This window comes from Hypanus sabinus, chromosome 11 (genome assembly GCF_030144855.1).
Source record: "Hypanus sabinus isolate sHypSab1 chromosome 11, sHypSab1.hap1, whole genome shotgun sequence".
NCBI classification, from domain to species: Eukaryota; Metazoa; Chordata; class Chondrichthyes; order Myliobatiformes; family Dasyatidae; genus Hypanus; species Hypanus sabinus.
Genome location: NC_082716.1, coordinates 43,823,555 through 43,848,589, shown reverse-complemented (window position 1 = coordinate 43,848,589; position 25,035 = coordinate 43,823,555). Strand labels below are relative to the sequence as shown.

General features: G+C 44.7%; 1 protein-coding gene across 2 annotated transcripts in view; it reads left to right on the top strand.

Moving 5' to 3' along the window:
• Positions 1–25,035, top strand: part of btf3l4 (basic transcription factor 3-like 4) — a 43,137-nt gene that overhangs the window by 7,736 nt on the left and 10,366 nt on the right. For both annotated transcript variants that reach the window (XM_059984249.1, XM_059984248.1), the window contains exons 4-5: positions 17,675–17,876; positions 23,271–23,330. In XM_059984249.1, coding sequence (XP_059840232.1) covers positions 17,675–17,876; positions 23,271–23,330 — 262 coding nt within the window. The remainder of the gene's footprint in view (positions 1–17,674; positions 17,877–23,270; positions 23,331–25,035) is intronic.

Genomic DNA, 25,035 nt, shown 5'->3' with positions numbered 1-25,035 from the left:
ACAGAGGCCCGCTCCTAGAGCTTGGGAAAATCTGCATATCAAATGAGCCCTAAGTACTGTCTGGGGCTGCTTGTTAAACACTTATTTGTGGCGGTCCGCACACACAGGACTCTGGGAGCCGCAGGCAGACGCATGGCCCACTGGGGGCGGACCTTCTGGGGACGGTCTGACGTCATGTCCGCCTCGCTTGTCACAGGGACCTATAGGAGGGGAGATTTAAGCGCGCGAGTTTGAATCAGGAAAGTCATTCTGAGTTCAGCTCTCTGCCTCCGTGTGTTCCTTCCGTAGCGCTTTGTGCATGACTACATGTTAACACATACATACTCTGTTGCTAATCTTCTTCGGCAGCTTTCCCATGCAACAAGTATTCCTTTGTTCTTTAGTTATCTTTGCAGCATTTTTAACCAAGCTGCAAATAAGTCAAGTTAGGTTTTAGCCCTTTTAATTCTGCTTATAATTCCTAATTTTTAGTGTTTTTATCTAAAAATATCAGACCAACGTTAAGATACATCCCTTAATTTTATGTGCCAAATATATCTTTTTTGATTTATACTTATGCTTGCTCTCTTGCAGCTCTTAAACCAAGAACAATGTGGCTAGTAATTTAATATTTTCAATGTTTCCCTTGAAAGATCCAACCCCTATCCCTCCATTGTAAGCTACTCTTGACATTATAGTTGAAATGAGAATTCATAAGCTCCTACAAAAGCTCAGATTTTAAAAACATGAAACCCTTCAGGTCAGGAAGCATCTGTGGAAAGGTGAAGCTTGGGTTAAGTCTCAGGTTGGTAAATTTAGTAGGAACCTGAGTTTTACAGGTCAAGCAGTTTTTGGATCAAACTTTAATATCTCAGTCAATTGGCTTCCAGTGAGCTGGTGCAGGTTGAGCACCCTTTATGAGTCCAGGATGAGCAGGATATTCCACAGTTTTCATCTGTTTTTAATCTTTTGTAGCCTTTGAAACATGGGCCTGCATCCACCTTTTTTTGTTGCTGTTGGGTTTTGTTCTTTTCTGGTATTTTGCTTTCAGCCTTTCCATTATGAGTAACTCTACCTTATGTGGAAGATTGCTGATGATTGTACTTCTGGACTATTTAACACATTAATTTCTCTATTAAAAAACTTCAAATACATTGCAAGATTTAATCCTACCTGATGACATTGATTAATCTAATGAAAGTAAGAACTTGTACAGTACTGTGCAAAAGTATGAGGCAGCCTAGAATGTTGATGTAAATTTTGTTTTTTATTTTTTGTATTCTGCATTAGTACATTAGTAGAAAAGAAATTTTAGATTTCCATTCAGATTCCAAAAAATTAAATATTACAGTATTTTGTTAAAGAAAGTAACATATTAAATAATTAGCCATTTTTCAAATGCAACTTGCTTACTTAGTAGGTACAGTGCTTATGAAAAGTGTTCACCCTCTTGGAAGTTTTCATGTCTTATAGCATTGAATCACAGTAGATTTAATTTGGCTTTTTTTTGACACTGATCAACAGAGAAAAGACTTTCGTGTGAAAGCAAGAACATACCTACAAAGTAATCTAAATTAATTAGAAATAGAAAACACAAAATAATTGATTCCATAAGTATTCACACCCCCCCACCCGCTTCATATGACACCAAATCATCACTATTGCAGCCAACTGGTTTTAGAAGTCGCATAATTAGTTAAATGGAGATCACCTGCCTGCAGTGGAGGTGTTTCAATTGATTACAGTTTAAAAAAAGCCTGTACCTGAAAGGTCTAACTGCTGATGAGCCAGTATCCTGGCAAAAACTACACCATGAAGACGAAAGAAAGCTCCAAACAACTCCAAAAAGGTTATTGAAAAGCACAAGCCAGGAAATGTACACGAGAAAATTTCCAAGTCACTGAATATCCCTTGGAGTACAGTTGTTAATCATCAAGAAATGGAAAGAATATGGTACAGCTGTACATCTGTAGGCCGTCCTCAAAAACTGAGTAACCATGCAAGAAGGGGACTAGTGAGGAAGGCCACCAAGATTCCTATGACAACTCTGGAGAAGTTAGAAGCTTCAGTGGCTGAGATGGGAGAGACTGCACATTCAACAACTGTTGCCGGGATGCTTCATCAGTCACAGCTTTATGGGAGAGTAGCAAAGAGAAAGCTGTTGTTGGTGGGAGGGGGGGGGGAGCTCACATGAAATCTCGGCTAGAGTTTGCCAGAAGACATATGGGAGACTCTGAAGTCAGCTGGAAGAAGGTTCTGTGATCTGATGAAACCCAACTTGAGCTTTTTGACCATCAGAATAAACCTGATGTAAACCAAACACTGCACATCATCAAAAACACACCATCTCTACTATGAAGCTTGGTGGTGTCTGCATCATGCTGGATGCTTCTGAAGGTAGAGGGTAAAATGACTGCAGCAAAATACAGGGAAATCCTGGGAGTAAAACCTGATAACGACTGCAAAAGAACTGCCACTTGGTATAAGAGCAAACATGAGGAAATCTGCAGATGCTGGAAATTCAAACAACAACACACACAAAATGCTGGTGGAACACAGCAGGCCAGGCAGCATCTATAGGGAGGAGCGCTGTTGACATTTCGGGCCGAGACCCTTTGTCAGGACTATCTGAAAGGAAAGATAGTAAGAGATTTGAAAGTAGTGGGGGGAGGGGGAATGCAAAATGATAGGAGAAGACCAGAGGGTGTGGGATGAAGCTAAGAGCTGGAAAGGTGACCTGGCCTGCTGTGTTCCACCAGTATTTTGTGTGTGTTATTGCCACTTGGTATAAGATTTGTTTTCCAGCAAGTTAATGATTCCCAAGCAGAAAGCCATAGCAACACGTGAATGGCTTAAAAACAGCAAAGTTAATGCCCTGGCATAGCAAAGTCAATGTCTGGACCTCAGATCATTTGGACTTGAAAAGGGCTGTCACTCACAAGCCCCATGCAATCTGACAGAGCTTGAGCAGTTTTGTAAAGAAGAATGAGGCAAAATTGCAGTGTCCAGATGTGCAAAGCTGAGAGACCTATCCACACAGACTCAAGGTTGTGATTGCTGCCAAGGGTGCATCTGCTAAATACTGAGTTGAAGACGGTAAATACTTGTGTAATCAATTATTTCGTGCTTTGTATTTGTAATTAATTTAGATCACCTTTTAGAGATCTGTTTTCACTTTGACACAAAAATCTTTCCTGTTGATTGGTGTCAAAAAAAGCCAAATTAAATCCACAGTGATTCAATGTTGTAAACCAATAAAATATGGAAACTTCCAAGAGGGATGAGTACTTTTTATAGGCACTGTATATAGCCCTGAGCAAGGTTTAATAAAGATAACAAACAGGTGCTAATGATCAATGACATAATGAGTTGAATGAACTAAACTTATTAACTGAAACCGAAGGAATCAGTCTGGGTAAGGGACAACCAAACTAAAAGGCGAGGGTGTGGCAGATGTGCTAGTTCAACCTTCAAGTCATCGATTCTTATACTGATCATCCTGCATCAGCATGGTCTTTCTTGAGCAGAAACTTTACAAAAAGCAGGAGTTTCAAGTTGTGTTATCCAAGCTCTTCTGACAAAGCACAAAGAAACTTGAGAAGGTCGAGGATCAGAAATGCATTGGTGGGCCATGGAAACTGAGTGCAGCAGACGAGTTACATCAAACTGATATCCCTTCTAATTCGTAAGAAGTACAGCACTGCTATCACAAAAACCACTGGAACCCAAGTAAACCCGTCTGCAGTATGGCAAGGTCTTGTCTGAAGTGGTCTTCTTGGAAGAGTTGTTAGCAAAAAACAAGTCCTCTGAAGTGGAAACAAAGTCAAGAGAGTCACCTACACACAAATCACAAGGATTGGGGTGTTGAACGATGGCAGCAAGTACTCTGGACTGACAAGTTAAAATTTGAAATATGTGGCTCAAACAAGGAGGCAGTTTGTTCGCAGAAGAGCTGGAGAGGACTGGTATAAATGAGAGTCTGTAGCCAATGGTGAAGCGAGATGGAGGTTCCCTGCAGATTTGGAACTGTATTTCTGCAAATGGAGTTGGTAATCTGGTCAGAATTAATGGAATTCTCAATGCTGAGTGGTACAAACAGATTTTCATCCATCATCCATCATTAGGGAGGTGTTCCCAACTTCATTCTGTAGCAGGACAATGACCCCAAACATATGGCCAAGGTCTTAAAGCACTATGTTCAGGGGAAAGAAGAACAAGGAGTTCTGCAACAGATGGTATAGCCTCAACAGAGCCCTGATACCAACATAATCAGAGCTGTCTGGGTCTACCTGGAGAGACAGAAGCAAGCAAGCTAGCAGAAGTCTAAACCTACCAGCCAATTTTCTTACAAAACTGTATGACAGCATCTTTAAGAGAATTGATGCAGTTTTAGTCACATTAGATTTTGATTTGGTTTAGTGTTTTTGTTTTACAGCTCTTTTCAGTTTTTTTTGATACTTAGAAATTTTTCTTTTTATTTTTGAAACCATCTTTGCTTTACAGAATTTTTTTTTATGTGCCAAGACTTTTGCACGGTACTGTATATTCAGTAGTTAATTTTTTTAATTTAATGCAAACTTATTTCTTAACTGCTTATTGTCACCCTGTTCTGAATTTAAGTGCTCCTCTGAATTGTAGATACTGATGTTCACTCATCATTCCTTGGTGAGCTGTTGTAATTTTTTAAGTTGGTATGCCTTTGAAAATTCAAAATGTAACAAGCTTACATAATGACAAATGCAGACAATGTGAGTAACTGGTTTAAAGAATGAAATAATTAAAGAATACAAATATTGTGCAGTTGTAAATTACAAAGAAATAATTGGAGCTAGTCTCTATTTCTGTATTAAAAGAATAGAAAATTGGGTTTACTAAGATATATTTGTCTCATGGCAGACCATAGGCATAATGTATAAGACTTTCCAATATTTGATATGCAAAAAAAATCATTAGTGTTGATAAAGTAAGCTAGATTTGATTCAAGGGTTGGGATAAGTTAGCAAAAGTATTGTAGTTGGAGAAGCACATTGCTGAGAAAGTTTTAACAACGGAGATAAATTTAAGCATTCCAGTTCATCTCAATTGTTAACTCAATCCTCATGGGCTGAAATGGAGTTGTTTTTTACTGATGGCTCAGAAGAAAACCACCAAACAACGTTTTCATTATGGGTCAATGCTTTCTTGACTTCACTATCTGTGTATTGTATTGATTTCTTAGTCATAGTGAAGTTACAGGACAGACAGATTTCATTGCTGACCCCTTAGCTTAATGTGCTTTCAAACAAATAGGGTTAACAACCTGGATGGAAAATGTTTGTTTTATTTCATAGTATTGTAGCGGTGTGCTACACGCAGCGCTAAAATTACGACACGGAGTTGGTAACTGCATTTGAAGGAAAAAACTTTATTCGAAATCCTCAGCCTCACTTTTAAGCCTCCCTCAACCTGCCCCCTCATGGCGCAGAGGCTCCAAAGCTCTGTGCTCGCAAACCCCCGTAGGCTATCTAATTGTGAGCCGGTTCGGATGCGCCAGACAATGGGTCGCCACATAACCCCCCCCCAGAACCGGCGATACACCCCCCAATGTCCACAGTCTGGGCCAGAACCTGCTTGGGAGGTCGGCCTCTGCGCCGAGGTGCCGGAAACTCGGCCGGTTGTGCCAGGTCCACATGGGCCGGTTTGAGGCGGTCCACCGTGAAAACCTCCTCTTTCCCCCCAACGCCAGCACGAACGTGGACCCGTTGTTCCAGAGCACCATAAACGGCCCCTCGTATGGCCGCTGCAGCGGTGGCCGATGCCCGCCCCTTCGTACAAACACAAACTTACAGTTCTGCAGGTCTTTGGGTACGCAGGTCGGGTTCTGCCCATGCTGTGAAGTGGGTATGGGGGCCAGGTTACCGAGCTTCTCGCGTAGTCTGCCCAGGACTGCTGCGGGATCTTCGTCTTGCCCCCGTGGGGTTGGTAGGAACTCCCCAGGGACGACCAGGGGCGTGCCGTATACCAACTCGGCCGACGAGGCGTGCAGGTCGTCCTTGGGTGCTGTGCGGATGCCGAGTAGGACCCAGGGAAGCTCGTCCGCCCAGTTGGCTCCTCGCAGGCGGGCCATGAGGGCCGACTTCAGGTGACGGTGGAAACGCTCCACTAGCCCGTTCGACTGTGGGTGGTAGGCAGTTGTGTGGTGCAGCTGAGTCCCCAAAAGGCTGGCCATAGCTGACCACAGGCTGGAGGTGAACTGGGCGCCTCTGTCGGAGGTAATGTGGGCCGGTACACCAAAGCGAGATATCCAGGTGGTGATCAGGGCTCAGGCGCAAGATTCGGAGGTGGTGTCGGTGAGCGGGACCGCCTCTGACCATCTTGTGAACCGGTCCACGATAGTCAGGAGGTGCCGCGCACCCACGATATCCACATGAATGTGGTCGAAACGCTGGTGGGCGGGATGGAACTGCTGCAGTGGGGCTTTGGTGTGCCACTGCACCTTGGCCATCTGGCAGTGCATGCACGTTTTGGCCCATTCACTGACCTGTTTGCGGAGTCCGTGCCAAACGAACCTGCTGGAAACCATCCGGACAGTTATCCGGATGGAGGGATGCGCCAAGTTATGAATGGAGTGGAAAACACGGCGCCGCCAGGCTGTCGGGACGACGGGACGGGGCTGGCCAGTGGCGACGTCACAGAGTAGGGTCCTCTCACCCGGGCCTACGGGGAGGTCCTGGAGCTGCAAACCGGAGACTGCGGTTCTGTAACTCGGAATCTCCTCATTCGCCTGCTGCGCCTCTGCCAGTGCCTCAAAGTCTACCCCTTGGGAAAGGGCATGAACGGTAGGGCGAGAGAGCGCATCCGCCACGACATTGTCCTTACACGAGACGTGCCGGACATCCGTCGTGTATTCAGAGATGTAGGACAGGTGGCGTTGCTGGCGGGAGGTGGCGTTGCTGGCGGGACGACCAGGGGTCGGACGCTTTCATAAACGCAAAGGTAAGCGGTTTGTGGTCCGTGAACACAGTGAAGGACCGACCTTCTAGGAAGTACCTGAAATGCCGGATTGCCAGGTAGAGCGTCAACAGTTCCCAGTCGAAAGCACTGTACTTGAGCTCGGGTGGCTGCAGGTGTTTGCTGAAAAATGCCAGGGGTTGCCAGCGACCTGCGATGAGTTGCTCCAGCACCCCACCGACTGCCGTGTTAGATGCGTCCACTGTGAGGGCGGTAGGGGCGTCCATTCTGGGATGTACTAGCATTGCGGCGTTCGCCAAAGCTTCCTTCGTTTGAACGAAAGCGGCGGCGGACTCCTCGTCCCAGTTAATGTCCTTGCTCGGACCCGACATCAGGGCGAACAGGGGCGCATGATCCGGGCAGCTGAAGGGAGGAAGCGGTGGTAGAAATTGACCATACCTACGAATTCCTGAAGGCCTTTGATCGTGGTGGGTCGGGGGAAGTGGCGGACCGCATCTACCTTAGCGGGCAGAGGGGTTGCCACGTCTTTAGTAATCCTGTGGCCCAGGAAGTCAATGGTATCGAGTCCGAACTGGCATTTGGCGGGGTTGATTGTAAGACCGTACTCACTCAGTCGGGCGCAGAGTTGACGGAGGTGGGACAGATGCTCCTGACGACTGCTGCTGGCTATGAGGATGTCGTCCAAATAGATGAACGCGAAGTCCAGGACCCGTCCCACCGCGTCCATTAACCGCTGGAACGTCTGTGCGGCATTCTTCAGGCTGAACGGCATGCGGAGGAACTCGAAAAGTCCAAACGGTGTGATGAGAGCCGTTTTGGGGACGTCGTCAGGATGCATCAGGATCTGATGGTACCCTCGGACGAGGTCTACCTTGGAGAAGATCCATGCACCGTGCAGGTTTGCTGCAAAGTCCTGAATGTGCGGCACAGGGTAGCGGTCCGGTGTGGTAGCCTCGTTCAGCCTGCGGTAGTCGCCGCACAGTCTCCAGCCTCCCGTCGCTTTGGGCACCATGTGCAGGGGGGAGGCCCATTGGCTGTCGGATGATCCCCAACTCCTCCATCCTCTGGAACTCCTCCTTCGCCAGTCGGAGCTTGTCCGGGGGAAGCCGCTGAGCGCGGGCGTGGAGGAGTGGTCCCTGGGTCGGGATGTGGTGCTGTACGCCGTGTCGGGGCATGGCCACTGTGAACTGCGGTGCCAGAACCGATGGGAAATCCGCCAGGACCCTGGTGAAGTCGTCGTCGGACAGCGTGATGGAGCCGAGATGAGGGGCTGGCAACTGGGCTGCACCCAGGGAGAACGTCTGAAAGGTCTCGGCGTGTACCAGTCTCTTCCTGGGCAGGTCGACCAGTAGGCTGTGAGCCCGCAAAAAATCCGCACCCAGAAGCGGTTGGGCTACGGCGGCCAGTGTAAAGTCCCACGTGAACTGGCTGGAGCCGAACTGTAGCTGCACCTGACGGGTGCCATAGGTCCTTACTGTGCTGCCGTTCACGGCCCTCGGGGGGACCCGGTGCCCTGCTGCGGGTGTCGTAACTCGTCGGAGGTCAAACGCTGATTTCGGCACCAGTATCAACCAAAAACCGGCGTCCCAACCTTCTATCCCACACATACAGGAGGCTATCCCAATGGCCAGCCGCCGTAGCCATCAGCGGCGGCTGGCCCTGGCGTTTCCCGGGAACTTGCAGGGGGGGTGACAACGGCGGGCTTCTGCGCCCCACCGCTGGTGGTAGAAGCACCAGTGTTCCTTGGGCCGGGGGTTGGCGGGCTCTGCGGCCGGGCCTGGACTGGTTTGCTGGTGGCTGGGAGATCTGTGCGATGGACGCCCCGCTCACCTTTTTGGCGTTCCACAGCAAGTCCGCCCGGGCTGCTACCTTCCGGGCGTCACTGAAATCCGCGTCGGACAGCAGCAGGCGTATGTCCTCGGGCAGCTGCTCCAGGAATGCCTGCTCAAACATGAGGCAGGGTGTGTGTCCGTCAGCTAGAGACAACATCTCATTCATTAAAGCCGATGGAGGTCTGTTGCCCAAGCCATCCAGGTGCAGTAAATGGGCAGCCCGCTCGTGCCGCGAGAGTCCGAAAGTCCTGAGGAGCAGGGCTTTGAATTCCGTGTACTTGCCGTCTGCCGGGGGCAACTATACGAACTCCGCGACCTGGGCCGCTGTGTCCTGGTCGAGGGAGCTCACCACGTAGTAGTAGCGGGTGTCTTCTGAGGTGATCTGGCGAACGTGGAATTGGGCTTCAGCTTGCTGGAACCATAGGTTCGGTCGCTGTGTCCAGAAACCCGGCAGTTTCAACGAAACCGCATGAACAGAGGCAGCGTCGGTCATTTCTGGTCCAAAAATCGTTTGGACTGTCGGGGTCACCAATTGTAGCGGTATGCTATGCGCAGCGCTAAAAATATGACACGGAGTCGGTAACTGCAGTCGAAGGAAAAAACTTTATTCGAAATCCTCAGCCTCACTTTTAAGCCTCCCTCAACCTGCCCCCCGTGGCGCAGAGGCTCCAAAACTCTGCTCGCAAACCCCCGTAGGCTATCTAATTGTGAGCCGGTTCGGATGTGCCAGGAAATGGGTCGCCACAGTATAATTTTATATCGGTTGTCATTTTTTTGTTTTAATTAATCTGTTTAATGTTTTTTTTAATATCTGCTTATCAGAGACATCTATAAGTAACTGAACAGGCTTTTTAGAAAAATATCCAAGAAATCTGGGCAATGAAACATGGTCAAGGACCACTTTGTGGGATGTCTACAGCAGCAAGGTTTGAAGTTGATCTGGTCCAAGAGAGTGAAAAACATTTTAGGAATAGTGATAAATGGTGATCAAAAATAAACAGGTTACTGGGGAGTCCAGTCATGTGCTAAAAGTTTCCTCATGTATGTCCGGTGGTCTCCTTGGAACTTCACTTGTGATAAAGGTTTATCCAATTTCTTCCTTTGACTTTTTCTGGAGTTTTTCAAGACACCCTCTGGTAGAAATGTTCTATGATGCCATTATGATCTCTTTTGAAATCTATTTTCCTTAATCATAGAAACATAGAGAACCTACAGCACAATACAGGCCCTTCAGCCCACAAAGCTGTGCTGAACATGTCCTTACCTGAGAAATTACCTAGGGTTACCCAGAACCCTCTATTTTTCTGAGCTCCATATACCTATCCAGGAGTCCCTTAAAAGACTCAGTCGTATCCGCTTCCACCACTGTTGCCAGCAGCCCATTCCACGCACTCACCGCTCTCTGCATTAAAAAAAACAACTTGCTCCTGACATCTCCTCTTTTCCTACTGTTGTAAACTTTCGATCTACCCGATGCAAAGACACCAAGTACTACAGTGAAAGTAACTTCTAACTTTTTATTAGCAAGTTACTCGAGAGAACCCTCCTTAAGCACTCTCTCACGGAAGCTGCTTCAAGGGTCTCTGCCTCCTGAAGCAAATACAGTTCTTTTTATATAATGCAGTCACGTACACAGATGCATGTGGGTTCACCCCCTTAGTTTCTGTACAGACGAGTATTGTTAACTTTATCAGTCATAAATTGTTCATATAACAGTTTTAATTGCTACTATGTCTGGATACAGACAAGCACAGGCAAGCACATCCAAAGTCTCCTGCCCTTGAAAATAGCTACTCTTTTTAATGCTTACCTTACAGGTGCCATAAGGAATACAAGGCAAAATAGGTTTTTCACAGCAATTAATCAAGTAATGATACAAGTTACTCTAAGCAAAACTGAAGTTAAGCGCAGATTGCACCCCAAGGATGATGTTACCCGCTCAGCTTATCTTATGAGAAAGCATTTGTGCGTTTATACTCCCTTTTCTCAAACTCAGCTTCTATGACCCTTACAAAAAATAGCCAGGGTCACAAGTGGCCTACGGGATGCCAGCTTCTTAATATTGCACTACTTCCATGCACCTTAAAGCTGTGCCCTCTTGTGCTAGCCATTTCAACACTGGGAAAAAACCTCCAGCTATCCCACACAATCATCTTGAACACCTCTGTCAGGTCACCTCTCATCCTCTGTCACTCCAAGAAAAAAAGGCCGAGTTCGCTCAACCTATTCTCATAAGGCATGTTCCGCAATCCAGGCAACATCCTTGTAAATCTCCTCTGCACCCTTTCTATGGTTTCCACATCCTTCCTGTAGTGAGGTGACCAGAAATGAGCACAGTACTCCAAGTGGGGTCTGACCAGGGTCCTATATAGCTGCAACATTACCTCTTGGTTCCTAAGCTCAACCCCACCATTGATGAAGGCAATGAATTACTTCTTTGATGTGCAATATTGTTGTTCAATAAAGTCCAAGCTGTACAACATGAATACAAAATTTGTTCTGGTGAATGAGCTAAAGTATGGGAACACAGTAGATAAAGCTGTTAAGAAGACGTAAAGAATGATAGCATTCCTTTCTTTATGTGCCAACCAATGAAGTAATATTGCTACTTTATATAGCTTTGGTTAAGCTACCTTTGAAGTATTGTAAGCATTCTGCCTGTCCCAGGATGTGAAGATTTGGGAAGGGTACTGAAGAGATTTACTAGTCTGCTGCTTCAATGAAAGGGAATGAGCTATAAAGAGAGGTTGGAGAGCTTGGGATGTTTTCACTGGAGCATTCAAAGCTGAGAGGGGATCTGACAAGTTTATAAAATTATGTGAGGGGTAGAAATATCAATTACTAGAGGACATGCACTTAAAGATGTGAGAGGTGCTGGGCAATTTTTTTTCACCGAGCAAATAAGGTGCCTACAATAGGCTGTCAGAGTAGTGAAGTGGTTACTATTAGAGACATTAAAGAAGACATATTTTAGATCAAGACACAAATGTGCAGTGAATGTGGGTCATTTGAAGGAATGTAGCTGAAATAATGACATGGAGTTGGTAAACTGCAATTAAAGAAGATTTTATTCAAACTTCGCAGCTTTGCTTTAAAGCCTCCCTGATCCCGCCCTCCCCGGGCACGGATGCTGTAGGAGGCACGTACTCACAGTCCCATGCGAGCTTTTCCCTTTGTTAGTGAAGTGGACCTGGTGCCCTTTTGGGACTGGCTTTTATGCCGGCATGCTGGCTATTTGTGAGCCGGTTCGAGTGCGCTAGGAAGTGGGTCGCCAATAACCCCCCCCCCCCCCAGAACCGGCGATACACCCCCCCAATGTCCACAGTCTGGGCTGGACCCTGTTTGGGAGGTCAGCCCCTGAGCCGCGGTGCCGGAAACGCGACCGGTTGTGCCATGTCCACATGGGCTGGTTTGAGTCGGTCCACCGTGAAAACCTCCCCTCTCCCCCCAACGTCCAGCACTATCATGGACCCATTGTTTCTGAGCACTGTAAACGGCCCCTCGTAGGGCCGTTGCAGCGGTGGCCGATGCCCGCCCCTTCGTACAAACACAAACTTACATTTCTGCAGGTCTTTGGGTACGCAGGTCAGGTTCTGCCCACGCTGCAAAGTGGGTATGGGGGCCAGCTTGTCGAGCCTCTTGTGTAGTCTGCCCAGGACTGCTGCGGGTTCTTTGTCGTGCCCCCTTGGGCTGGTATGAATTCCCCGGGGATGACCAGGGGTGCGCTGTACACCAACTCCGCCGACAAGGTGTGCAGGTCGTCTTTGGGTGCCGTGTGGATGCTGAATAGGACCCAGGGAAGCTCATCCACCCAGTTAGTTCCTCTCAGGCGGGCCATGAGAGCTGACTTCAGGTGATGGAGGAAATGCTCCAACAGCCCGTTCGATTGTGGGTGGTAGGCAGTTGTGTGGTGCAGCTGTGTCCCCAAAAGGCTGGCCATAGCTGACCACAGACTGGAGGTGATCTGGGAGCCTCTGTCGGAGGTAATGTGGGCCGGTACACCAAAGCGGGACACCCAGGTGGCGATCAGTGCCCGGGCGCAAGATTCGGAGGTGGTGTTGGTGAGTGGGATCGCCTCTGGCCATCTGATGAACCGGTCCACAATAGTGAGGAGGTGCCGTGCTCTGTGTGACACTGGCAGGGGGCCCACAATATCCACATGAATGTGGTCGAAACGCCGGTGGGTGGGGTGGAACTGCTGTGGCAGAGCTTTGGTGTGCCGCTGCACCTTAGCCATCTGGCAGTGCATGCACGTTTTGGCCCATTCACTGACCTGCTTGTGGAGACCATGCCAAGCGAGCCTGCTGGAGACCATCCGGATGGTTGTCCTGATGGAGGGGTGCGCTAAGTTATGAATGGAATCGAAAACACAGCGCCACCAGTTTGCTGGGACAACGGGACGGGGTTGGCCGGTGGTGATGTCACAGAGTAGGGTCCTCTCACCTGGGCCAACGGGGAGGTTCTGGAGCTGCAAACCAGAGACTGTGGTTCTGTAACTAGGGATCTCCTCGTTTGCCTGCTGTGCCTCTGCCAGCGCTTCAAAGTTTACCCCTTGGGAAAGGGCATGAATGTTAGGGCGAGAGAGCGCATCCGCCACGACATTGTCCTCACCCGAGACGTGCTGGACATCCGTTGTTTATTCAGAGATGTAGGACAGATGGCGCTGCTGGCGGGACGACCAGGGGTCAGATACCTTCGTGAACGTAAAGGTAAGCGGCTTGAGGTCCGTGAACGCGGTGAAGGGCCTACCTTCTAAGAAGTACCTGAAATGCCGGATTGCCAGGTATAGCGCTAACAGTTCCCGGTCGAAAGCACTGAATTTGAGCTCGGGCGGTCGCAGGTGTTTGCTGAAAAATGCCAGGGGTTGCCAGCGACCCGCGATGAGTTGCTCCAGTACCCCACCAACTGCCGTGTTAGATGCGTCCACTGTGAGGGCGGTAGGGACGTCCATTCTGGGGTGCACTAGCATTGCAGCATTTGCCAAGGCTTCTTTCGTTTTAATGAAAGCGGCGGCGGACTCCTCATCCCAGGTAACGTCCTTGCCCGGACCTGATATCAGGGCAAACAGGGCATGGGCATGGCATGGTTTGGGCAGCTGAAGGGAGGAAGCGGTGGTAGAAATTTACCAAACCCACGAATTCCTGAAGGCCTGTGATTGTGGTGGGTCGGGGGAAATGGCGGACTGTGTCTACCTTAGCGGGCAGAGGGGTTGCCCCGTCTTTAGTAATCCTGTGGCCCAGGAAGTCGATGGTGTCGAGCCCGAACTGCCATTTGGCCAGGTTGATTGTTAGACCGTATTCACTCAATCGGGCGTAGAGTTGACGGAGGTGGGACAGATGTTCCTGACGACTGCTGCTGGCTATGGACATGTCGTTCAAATGGATGAAAGCGAAGTCCAGGTCGCGTCCTACCACGTCCATCAACCGCTGGAACGTCTGTGCGGCATTCTTCAGGCTGAACGGCATGCGGAGGAATTCGAAAAGGCAGAACGGGGTGATGAGTGCCGTTTTGGGGACGTCCGGATGCATCTGGATTTGATGGTATCCCCGGACGAGGTCCACCTTGGAGAAGATCCGTGTGCCGTGCAGGTTTGCTGCAAAATCCTGAATGTGCGGCATAGGGTAGTGGTCCGGTGTTGTAGCCTCGTTCACGGGCGTGGAGGGGTGGTCCCTGGGTCGGGATGTGGTGCTGTATGCTGTGTCAGAGCATGGCTGCCGTGAACTGCGGTGCCAGAATTGATGGGAAATCCGCCAGGACCCTGGTGAAGTCGTTGTCGGACAGCGTGATGGCGTCGAGGTGAGGGGCTGGCAACTGGGCTGCACCCAGGGAGAATGTCTGAAAGGTCTCGGCGTGGACCAGTCTCTTCCTTGGCAGGTCGACCAGTAGGCTGTGAGCCCGCAAAAAATCCGCACCCAGAAGCGATTGGGCTACGGCGGCCAGTGTGAAGTCCCACATGAACCGGCTGGAGCCGAACTGTAGCTGCACCGTACGGGTGCCGTAGGTCCTTACTGTGCTCCCGTTCACGGCCCTCGGGGGGTACCCGGTGCCCTGTTGCGGGTGTCGTAACTCGTCGGAGGTAAGACGCTGATCTCGGCACCGGTGTCGACCAAAAAATGGCGTCCCGACAGCTTGTCCCACACATACAGGAGGCTATCCCGATGGCCAGCCGCCGTAGCCATCAGCGGCGGCTGGCCCTGGCGTTTCCCGGGAACTTGCAAGGCGGGCTACAGCGGCGGGCTTCTGTGCCCCACCGCTGGTGGTACAAGCACCATTGTTCATTGTGCTCCCCACCCTTGCCTCAGGGGTTAGCGGGCTCTGTGGCCGGGCCAGGTCTTGTTTGCTGCTGGGAGCGTGGCCTGGTGATCTGTGTGACAGATGCCCCACTCACCTTGGCGTTCCACAGCAAGTCCGCCCGGGCTGCCACCTTCCGGGGGTTGCTGAAATCCACGTCGGACAGCAGCAGGCGTATGTCCTCGGGCATCTGCTCCAGGAATGCCTGCTCAAACAGGAGGCAGGGCTTGTGTCTGCTGGCCAGAGACAACATCTCATTCATTAAAGCCAATGGAGGTCTGTCCCCCAAACTACCCAGGTGCAGTAAACGGGCAGCCTGCTCACGCCGTGAGAGTCCGAAAGTCCTTATGAGCAGGGCTTTGAATTCCGTGTACTTGCCGTCTGCTGGGGGAGACTGTACGAACTCCTCAACCTGGGCCGCTGTGTCCTGGTCGAGGGAGCTCACCATGTAGTAGTAACGTGTGTCCTCTGAGGTAATCTGCTGAACGTGGAATTGGGCTTCTGCTTGCTGGAACCACATGTGAGGTCGCAGCATCCAGAAGCTTGGCAGTTTCAACGAAACTGCATGAATGGGTGTGGTGTCGTTCATCTCCGGTACAAATATCGTTTGGACCGTCGGGGTCACCACTTGTAGCGGTGTGCTACACGCAGTGCTGAAATAATGACACGGAGTCGGTAAACTGCAGTTAAAGAAGGTTTTATTCGAACTTCGCGGCTTCGCTTTAAAGCCTCCCTGATCCTGCCCTCCCCGGGCATGGATGCTGCAGGAGGCACGTACTCACAGTCCCGCGCGAGCTTTTACCTTTGTTAGTGAAGTAGACCTGGTGGCGCCCTTTTGGGACTGGCTTTTATGCCGACGCGCTGGCTATTTGTGAGTTGGTTTGAGTGTGCTAGGAAGTGGGTCACAACAGGAAGACAATTTAATTTGGCAATGTGTTTAGCACAGGCATCCTGGGCTGAAGGGCCTGTTCCTGTGCTGTACTGTTCTATGTATGAGTTTATTCTATTAATTTGTGTAGCAAATCCACTAGTTGTGCATGCTGTAATTTGGCTTAGACTGTTAATGATGAAAGAACTTGTGCTATAAAACAGACAAAAACTTAGAAGTATCAAAATTGCTATCCATTACAGTATTCACTACAATTTAAAAGATTATGTGGAACTGTCCACCAAAATGGAAATGGGAAATTAACTTTTGGGTCTAATTAAGGGTAATTATTGCTATTAAAGATCCTGAAAGATGCTGTAGTTTGTTAAGTGGTTATAAGCAAATTTTTAATGGGCATTTAGTCATAATTGCTGTGCAAGAAATACTCTGGCTCTTATAATTAAACAACTATTTTAAATTATAATCTGAGATAGATTTCAAGTACATATGAAAATCTTTATCTCAGGAGATCATAATCAAAATAAGAGTTTGAAAGGCATCAAGGAAGATTCCAGTTAAGAATTATAGAATGAATAATATCATATAATTGTCACAAATTTAATGAAAAATTTGGAAGAAACTTCTTTACGGAGAAAGTGGTGAGAATATGGAACTTGCAGCTATAGAGTGCTTAAAGTGAATATATGGATGCATTTAAGGAAATGATTGACAAGCATGAAGGAGAGAGAATAAAGGTTTACATTCAGCAATTTGGTTGAAAGACAAAGTGCATCATAAAATACTGAGATGGGCTGGTTGGGCCAAATCAGCTGGATGTGTGCAGTATTTTCTGTATAGTTGCAGCAGTGCCAGAAAATAGAAATTTTCGCCACTTCAAATTGAAGAAGTACAGTGGATTCTGGTAAATTGGACCTTCAGTTAACCAGGGTAGCCGCTTTTTTTGGACAATTTTCAGCAGATAAAAATTAAATAAAGAAAATAGCTGGGATTCCCATTGCTTTATTTGGTACACTATGCCATTTAATTGGGACAAGAGACTTTGCCAAAAAGTTTTTAATTAGTGTCAGTCAAATGTACTTGTGTAGCCATTAGACACTACACTACATTTAGAGCAAACAGTTTTAAATAACATCACTTGCATGTTTGTGTTCAAAAAGCAGTGATTTTTGTCATTGAAACTTAGCAAGAAATATGTAGTACGAGTATTCAGAACTGTTTTGCTCACTATGGTTTCAAACATTCAGGCTTGAAGATGCCTGAAATAGCTAGAAGTAAAATGAAATGATTTCACAATTTCAGCAAGTTAGGAATTATGAAAAATTTGAAGGTACTGAAATAATTTTGAATGGTACAATGAAAATTAAGATTCTGGGGATGTAATCGTAGGTATTTTATGAAGGCAGTCATTATCTACACTAGGTGTCTGCACTGATTCTGTGAATTTACAGTCAGTCAAAAGAATATGGCAGCATACAGAGTTCCTCATTTGATAACTAATAGTTGCTAACAAATTGTTGCTAACCAAATATTGCATATTAATCAAAGCTGCATAATAACAGTAATTGGTTGCAAGGGTATTTGCTTTTAGAAGGTGGACTATAAAAAGTTGCCATCTACAGCAACTGTTTCCAGCAATGGGCCCATATTGTTGAAATTTGCTATTTAATGCAAAACAAAATGCATTTTCAGATAACTGTACATTTTATGAATACGTTTGTTTTTGTCCATACAGGTGAACATGATAAAAGATGACGGTCAGGTTATTCATTTCAATAATCCCAAAGTGCAAGCCTCATTATCTGCCAATACATTTGCAATTACTGGTCACGCTGAGACAAAACAGATAACAGAAATGCTTCCAGGCATTCTCAGCCAGCTTGGAGCTGACAGTCTAACAAGTCTTAGAAAATTAGCTGAGCAGTTGCCGCGGCAAGGTACGTCTAAGAATTTTTCTAAATGGATTGATAAGCACATTTAAATGTATTGTGGGCTTCTACTAAGATCTTGATCTTACAGCTGCTTGAAAACATTTGATGGATTTTCCAATTAATGAAAGCAGTAAAAATTAGCTTTCTCCCAAAGAAATATTAGATCTGTCCTGAGCATTCGATCCAATTGGTTTTTACTACTGGCTGTAAATAGAGAATATTTAATGAATCCTGGTGAATTGCAAGAACCATATATTGTAGGTTATGTTTGAAGAAAACGTTGGAACTGAAGAATTTTGTATTTATATATTAGCTTTCATAGTCTTGTAGCATTTGAAGGCATTTCACCGTTCATCAACTTCTGTATTTTACAACTTGTTATATTTTAAGTTATCTCACTTCTGATGAGCAGTAATTGACCTGAGAGTTTCTCTTGTGACAGATTTGCTGTGTTTGCTGTGTATTTGTAGTAATCTGATTTTTTAAAAAGATTTCTGACATCTGAACTTTTACCTTTGCATTTAATAATCAGATATGTTTTCAAAAAGGAGGATAAATATTGATCAGTATATGAGCAAGCTTCCTACATTCTGGATTAGTGCCATGAGATCCAGTTCCGAAAGCAGGCACGGGCTCAATTTTATATTCTGTCTAAAAGATAACTGACATCACCTCACTTTTTCATGATTGTTCTTTCATTTGTTTAAATTTGTAGTCCCTCACTTTATTTGTGTAGTAAAGCAAGGAGTCTGCAAATTTAAACTGATAAAAGGGTAAATTTTGGGTGTGTTTTGTGAAACTGCAAAATACCATCATAGTGTATTGTAATATTGATCACTGTTGAGATGAGGGTCTTATTAAGATAAAGGAATTGAAGATATTTAAAAAAATATTATTGTTTTATGATCTGGAGATATCCCAAAGTTTTATATGGCTTGTGAATCACTTTCTCTCATCACAGTTGATCAAATTCAAGTTCAACTGTCATTGTCAGTATCAAGTATGGCTCTACTGAAATACACAAACTGTAGTGTGACATTAGCCAAATATTTTATTGCTTGAAAAATGGGGAATAAATATTTTCCAGGACACTAGTGAATAACTTGCCCCCTCCTTTAAATCACTTTGGAAAGCACATAGGGTCCTGTTATAAATACTTATTTAAAAAGAAATAGGATGTAGTCCGCCAAATGTGGATAGAAAGGCTGTAGATCAAAATTTGGAGAAAAAATACTTAAGGTGCCTTTCTGTGCTTTGAAATTCAGTTGTCAACCTTCAGTGCTCCAGGAAGAAGCAATCTCTCCTACAGTGCTGGTAATATTATTTAAGAAACAATGTGTTGGAAGCAGTTCAAAGGTTTACAAGACTAATATTTGGAAAAGGCAGTTTCTCTTGTGAGAAAATGTTGGGCAAGCGAGGATTGTATTTCCTGCAATTTAACAAAGGAGTCTTGATTGAAATATTTAATGTCATAAGACCATGAGACATTGGAACAGACTTTTGCCATTCGGCCCGTCGAGTCTCGTATGTCATTCAATCATGGCTGACCCTTCTTCCCCTCCTCAACACCATTCCCTAGCCTTCTCCCTCTAACCTTTGATGCCATGTCCATCAAGAACCCATCAATCTCTGCCTTAAATACACCCAATGACCTGGCATCCACAGCTGCCTGTGGTCATAAATTCCACAAATTCAACACCAACCCTCTGAATAAAGAAATTGCTCCGCATTTCTGTTTTAAGTGGATGCCCCTCGATCCTGAGGCTGTGACATCTTGTCTGAGACTCCCCCACCATGGGAAATGTCCTTTTTTCATCTACTCTGTATAGGTTTTTCAATGTTCAAATGGTTTAAATGAGATTTCTCTTCCCCCCCCCCCCCACAATCCTTCCAGCCAATACAGACCCAGAGTCATCAAATGTTCCTCCTATAATAACCCTTTCATTTCCAGAATCATCCTTGTGAAATGCCTCTGAACCCTCTGCAATGCCAGCACATCTTTTCTTAGGTGAGCCCAAAACTGTTCACAATAATCAATGTGAGGCTTCATTGGTGCCTTATAAAGTCTCAGCATCATATCACTGCTCCTGTATTCTGAATCTTTGGAATGAATGCTAACATTGCATTTGCCTTCCTCACCACCGACTTAAGCTGCAAATGAATCTTTTTGGGTGTTCTGCACAAGGGCTCCTAAGTCCCTTTGTATCTCAGATTTTTGGATTTTCTCCTTGTTTACAAAATAATTTGCACATTTGTTTCTACTACCAATGTGCATGACCATATATTTTCCAACATTGTATTTCATTTACCACTTTCTTGCCCATTCTCCTAATCTGACTATGGCCATCTGCATCCTATTTATTTCCTCAACACTACCTGTCCTTCCACCAATCTTCATATAATCTGCAAACTTGGCAACAAAACCATCTATTCTATCATCTAAATCACTGATAAACAGCATAAACAGAAGTGGTTCAATACCAACCTCTGCGAAACACCATTAGTCACTGGCAGCCATCTAGACAAGGGTCATTTTATTCCCACTTGCTGCCTCTTATCAAACAGCCAATTCTCTAACTATGTTAGTAGCTTTCCTGTAGTACCATGGACTCTTACCTTGGTAAGCAGCATTATGTGTGGTACCTTGTCAAAAGCCTTCTGAAAACCCGAATATACAACATCCACTGCATCCTCTTTATCTATCCTGCTTGTAATCTCCATAAAGAATTCCAACAGGGTTGTCAGGCAAGAATTTCCCTTAAGGAAGACATGCTGCATTGTCCTATCTTGTCCTCTGTCTCCAAGTACTCCATAACCTCATTCTTAACAATTGACTCCAACATCTGAACTGCTGAGGTAAGGTTAACTGGTCTATAATTTCCTTTCTGCTGTCTTCCTCTTTTGTAAAGAGTGGGGTGACAGTTGGAATTTTCCAGTCCTCTGACACCAATGATTTTTGAAAGATCATTACTAATGCCTGCACAATCTCTGGCACTAGCAACTCTTTCAGAACCCTAGGGTGCAATTCATCTGGTCTGGGTGACTTATGTACCCTTGATTCTTTCAGCTTTTTGAGCACCTTCTCCCTTGTAATAGTAACTGCACTCACTTCTCTTCCTTCACACCATTCAACATCTGGCATGCTGCTAATGTTTTTCACGATGAAGGCTGATGCAAAATACTCATTTAGTTAATCTGCCATTTCTTTGTCTGCTGATATTTCTCTGGCCTCCTTTTCTGGGGTCTTATATCCACTCTCATCTCTCTTAAATTTTTTACGTACTTGAAAAAGATTTTACTGTCCAACTTGATACTATTTGCTACCTTGCCTTCATATTTAATCTTTTCCCTTCTAATGATTATTTTGCTCTCCAGGTTTTTAAAAGCTTCCCAATCATTTTTCTTCCCACTAATTTTTGCTTTGTTGTATGCCCTCTTTCTTTTATTTTTACATTAGCTTTGACTTCCCTTGTCAGCCATGGTTGTACTATTTTGCCGTTTGAGTATTTCTTAGTTTTTGGAATACATCTGTCCTGCACCACCTTCATTTTTTCCCCAGAAACTCACACCATTGCTGTTCTGCTGTCATCCCTGCTAGCAGCTCCTTCCAATTTACTTTGGCCAACTTCTCTCTCATACCACCCTTTACTACTACGTCAGACCTAACTTTCTTCCTATCAAATTTCAAGTTGAACTCAGCCATATTGTGATCACTGGCTCCTAAGGGCTCTTTTACCTTAAGCTCCCTGATCACCTCTGATTCATTATGTAACACCCAATCCAGTATAGCTGATCACCTAGTAGATTCAATGACAAACTGCTCAAAAAAACCCATCTTGTAGGCTTTCAACAAACTCACTCTCTTGAGATCCATTTCTAACCTGATTTTCCCAATTGGGCTGCATGTTGAAATTTCCCATGACTATCATAACATTACCCTTTTTACAGGCCTTTTCTATTTGCTGTTGTAATCTGTGGTCCACCTCCCAGCTGCTGTTGGGAGGCCTGTATATGACTGCCATTAACGTCCTTTTACCCTTGCAGTTTCTTAACTCAACCCACAAGAATTCAACATCTTCCAATTGTATATCACATCTTTCTACTGATCTGATGCCATTCTTTACCAGCAGAGCCATGCTGCCCCCTCTGCTTACCTCCGATACAATATGTGTAACCTTGGATATTTTGCTCCCAACTACAATCATCCTTCAGCCATGATTTAGTGATGGCCACAACATCATACCCGCAATCTGCAATAGTGCAACAAGATGGTCCAATTTATTTCTTATACTCTGTGCATTGAGATATAACACTTTGAGTGCTGTATTTGCTACACTTTTTGAATCTGTGTCCCTAATGCACTGATTCTCACATACTGGCTGCAATTATGTCCTGTCATCTGCCTGCTGTTCCTGACAGTCTTGACTGCACACTATCTTTGCTTTCCTACCATTCATCCTATCCTGAGTCCCTTTACTCTGGTTCTCCCTCCCCACCCCACCAAATTAGTTTAATAACCTCCAGCATCTTGATGGATGAAAATGGTTGAATGCTTCGTTTTGTATAAAAATAAAATTGAAAGAAGCTACAGAAAATTGTGAAATTAGTCAGCTCCATTTTGAGTACTAACCTCAGTAGTTTCCAAGGCATCTTCATGGAGCATTGCCTCAAAAAGATGGTGTCCACCATGAAGGACCTCCTTCACCCAGGACACGCCCTCTTCTCATTATTACTGTCAGAAAGGAAGTTCAGAAGCCTGAAGGCACACTTTCAGCAATTCAGGAACAGTTTCTTCTCCTCTACTGTCTGATTCCTAAATACACTTTGAACCTATGAGCACTACCTCACTTTTATTATTTGCTTTTTAGTGTTTATAATTTAACTATTTACATATGCTTACTGTAATTGGTTCACTTATTTATTTTTTCAGTATTATCATGAATTGCATTGTACTGCTGCTAAATTAACAAATTTCATGACATATTCCAGTGATATTAAACCTGATTCTGAAAATGTAGACTTAGAAGTTACTATTTAAAATATGAAATTGCCATTGTACACTTTTTTCCCTCAGAGAACAATGAGCCTTTGGCATTCTCTTCCTGTAGGCAATGGAAACAGCTTTTAACTGTTTTTAACACAGAGTTAGATTATTGCATATATTATAATGGAAGTTATAATGATATTAGCAATTTAGTAAGATAGTGTAATAGATATGGTGGTCTGAGTGCCTTTGAGCCTTCCTAATTATAGTCGTCATACATAATTTTAGAAATGATCATGAAAGTGCATTGTTACGATTCATGATTACAATCTGTCTGAGCCATAGGTACATTTTGTTATTGTGTTAAGTTTGATTAATGTTTTTGAGCTAAGCATTCTTTTATTTTTTTAATTTAGTTCTGGATAACAAAACGCCCAAAGCTGAAGATATTGACGAAGATGATGACGATGTCCCAGGTAGATGTGAATTTGATTTTACTTTAGATACTGCCTTGTTTGAATAAGAGTATTGTCTCTATCTGAGCTTAAATTTTCATTTGAATTAACTTTTCTGTGTACATTAAGAATTTAGAAATGTCTGGATATGCAAGAATGTGTCTCTGACAGATGGTTTATTCAGCAAAAGTGTTTGCATTACTTTCAGTGTAAAAATTTCATATGAATTTTAGTTAGAAAATTTTCATTTATCTGAAATAATATTTTTTTAAACAGTTGGGTCTTTTAAAATTTTTTTATGAGTTTACAATGCGACAAAACAAAAAAAGTTTTTAAAAAAAGAGGTTTATACAGTGCAAAACAAACTTATCAAAAATACAGTTCATAACAATTAAGGAAAGCACCCATAGTAGAATCATATAAAGTTAGTTAACCACTCCACCCTCCCACTGCCCAACTCCAAGCCAACCTTACAATATATAAAAAAGTTAATCAGAACTTTATCACCACAGAGCTGTATTTATAAAAAGAAGGTATATTACCTATTACCTAATCCATAATATGTTTACACATTAAAAAAAAATTAATCTTAACTGTAAGAAGCTGGAAGTAAGGGAGTTAAATGCAAATTAAAAAAGGGAGGGGTGCACCCTTAATCTAAATAGGAATTATAAGAATATTCAAGAAAAGGTCCCCACACCTTTTGGAACTTCATGTCTGAATTAAGAAGTGAATAATTAATCTTTTAAAGGACTAAGCAGGACATAATATCTCTGAGCAATTGAGCATGAGTGGATGGGGCAGCATCTCTCCACCTAAGAAGGATTGCACGTCTGGCCAAAAGAGAGGCGAAAGACAATGTGCAACGCTTAGTCAGAGTCAAATACATGTCAACTTCTCCCGAAGTACCAAAAAGAGCAATCAGAGGGTTAGGTTCCAAATAGCAATTAAGTATATGAGATAAAGTTTGAAAAAAAATCTCTCCAGAATTTCTCCAAGCTAGGACAAACCCAATACATATGAATAAGAGAAGCCTTGCCCCCCTTTACACTTATCGCAACAGGGACTAATGTCAAGATAGAACAGCAATAAATTAGTTTTAGACATATGAGCCCTGTGTACCACCCTGAACTGTAAAAGGCAGTGGCGAGCACATAGATAAGTTGAATTAACTGACTTGAGAATTGAAACCCAAACCTCGTCGGTTAACGAAAATTTTAAATCGTGCTCCCAGGCGGTTTCAATTTTGTGAAAGGGGGCTCGCCTCAACATCATTAACATGTCTCAAATAGTAGAAATTAAACCCAATGGATTCATACGAAGAAACAAATCCACAATATTTTTAATGGGTACCTCAGGAAAGTTTGGTATTAAAGGGTTGATAAAATGTCTGATTTGGAGATATCTAAAGAAACTTTACAGACAGTTGTTCAAAAGTTGCAAAGCGCTGGTCTCTGAAAAGATCTTCAAAGCACCTAATGCCCTTTCTGTGCCAGTTTAGAAATGTTAAATCCTGCATAAAAGGCTGAAAAAGATGATTATGTAGAACAGCACTAGAGAGTGAAAAACCATGAAGCCCATTATATTTTCTAAACTGAGCCCATATTCTCAGAGTGTGTCTGATAACTGGATTAACAATTGATTTAGGCAAAGGGCAAGGAAGTGCGGATCCAAGAAGTGTGGAGATGAACAGATTCTTATTAGAGCTCAACTCCATCGCCACCCA